This window comes from Carlito syrichta, unplaced genomic scaffold, assembly GCF_000164805.1.
Source record: "Carlito syrichta isolate Samal-C Ts95f unplaced genomic scaffold, Tarsius_syrichta-2.0.1 Scaffold316342, whole genome shotgun sequence".
NCBI lineage: Eukaryota > Metazoa > Chordata > Mammalia > Primates > Tarsiidae > Carlito > Carlito syrichta.
This window is the reverse complement of record NW_007260438.1, coordinates 194,398-194,843: the sequence shown is the minus strand read 5'-3', so window position 1 is coordinate 194,843 and position 446 is coordinate 194,398. Positions and strand designations below refer to the sequence as shown.

Here is a 446-nt window from a genome sequence, read left to right as displayed (position 1 = left end):
GGCGGTCGCCTTCTTCCAGGTGCTGCCGCAGCTGTGCTGGGACATCACCTACCGCTTCCGCGGGCCCGACTGGCTGTGCCGCGTGGTGAAGCACCTGCAGGTGTTCGGCATGTTCGCGTCGGCCTACATGCTGGTGGCCATGACGGCCGACCGCTACATCGCCGTGTGCCACCCGCTCAAGACCCTGCAGCAGCCCGCGCGCCGCTCGCACCTCATGATCGCGGCCGCCTGGCTGCTGAGCCTGGTGCTGAGCGCGCCGCAGTACCTGGTCTTCTCCATGGTGGAGGTGAACAACGTGACCAAGGCGCGCGACTGCTGGGCCACCTTCGTGCAGCCCTGGGGCTCCCGCGCCTACGTGACCTGGATGACGGGCGGCATCTTCGTGGCGCCCGTGGCGGTGCTGGCCACCTGCTACGGCTTCATCTGCTGCAGCATCTGGCGCAACA

The 446-nt window shown here is 68.2% G+C and overlaps 1 protein-coding gene across 1 annotated transcript in view; it reads left to right on the top strand.

The window, feature by feature from the left end:
- Position 1: 1 nt before the first annotated feature.
- AVPR1A (arginine vasopressin receptor 1A) overlaps positions 2-446 on the top strand; it is a gene marked incomplete at its 5' end in the record, with an annotated part of 3,623 nt that continues 3,178 nt past the window's right edge. The window contains one exon of the mRNA XM_008074126.2: positions 2-446. This exon is cut by the window's right edge and continues 30 nt beyond it. Within this exon, the coding sequence (XP_008072317.1) occupies positions 2-446 (445 nt within the window).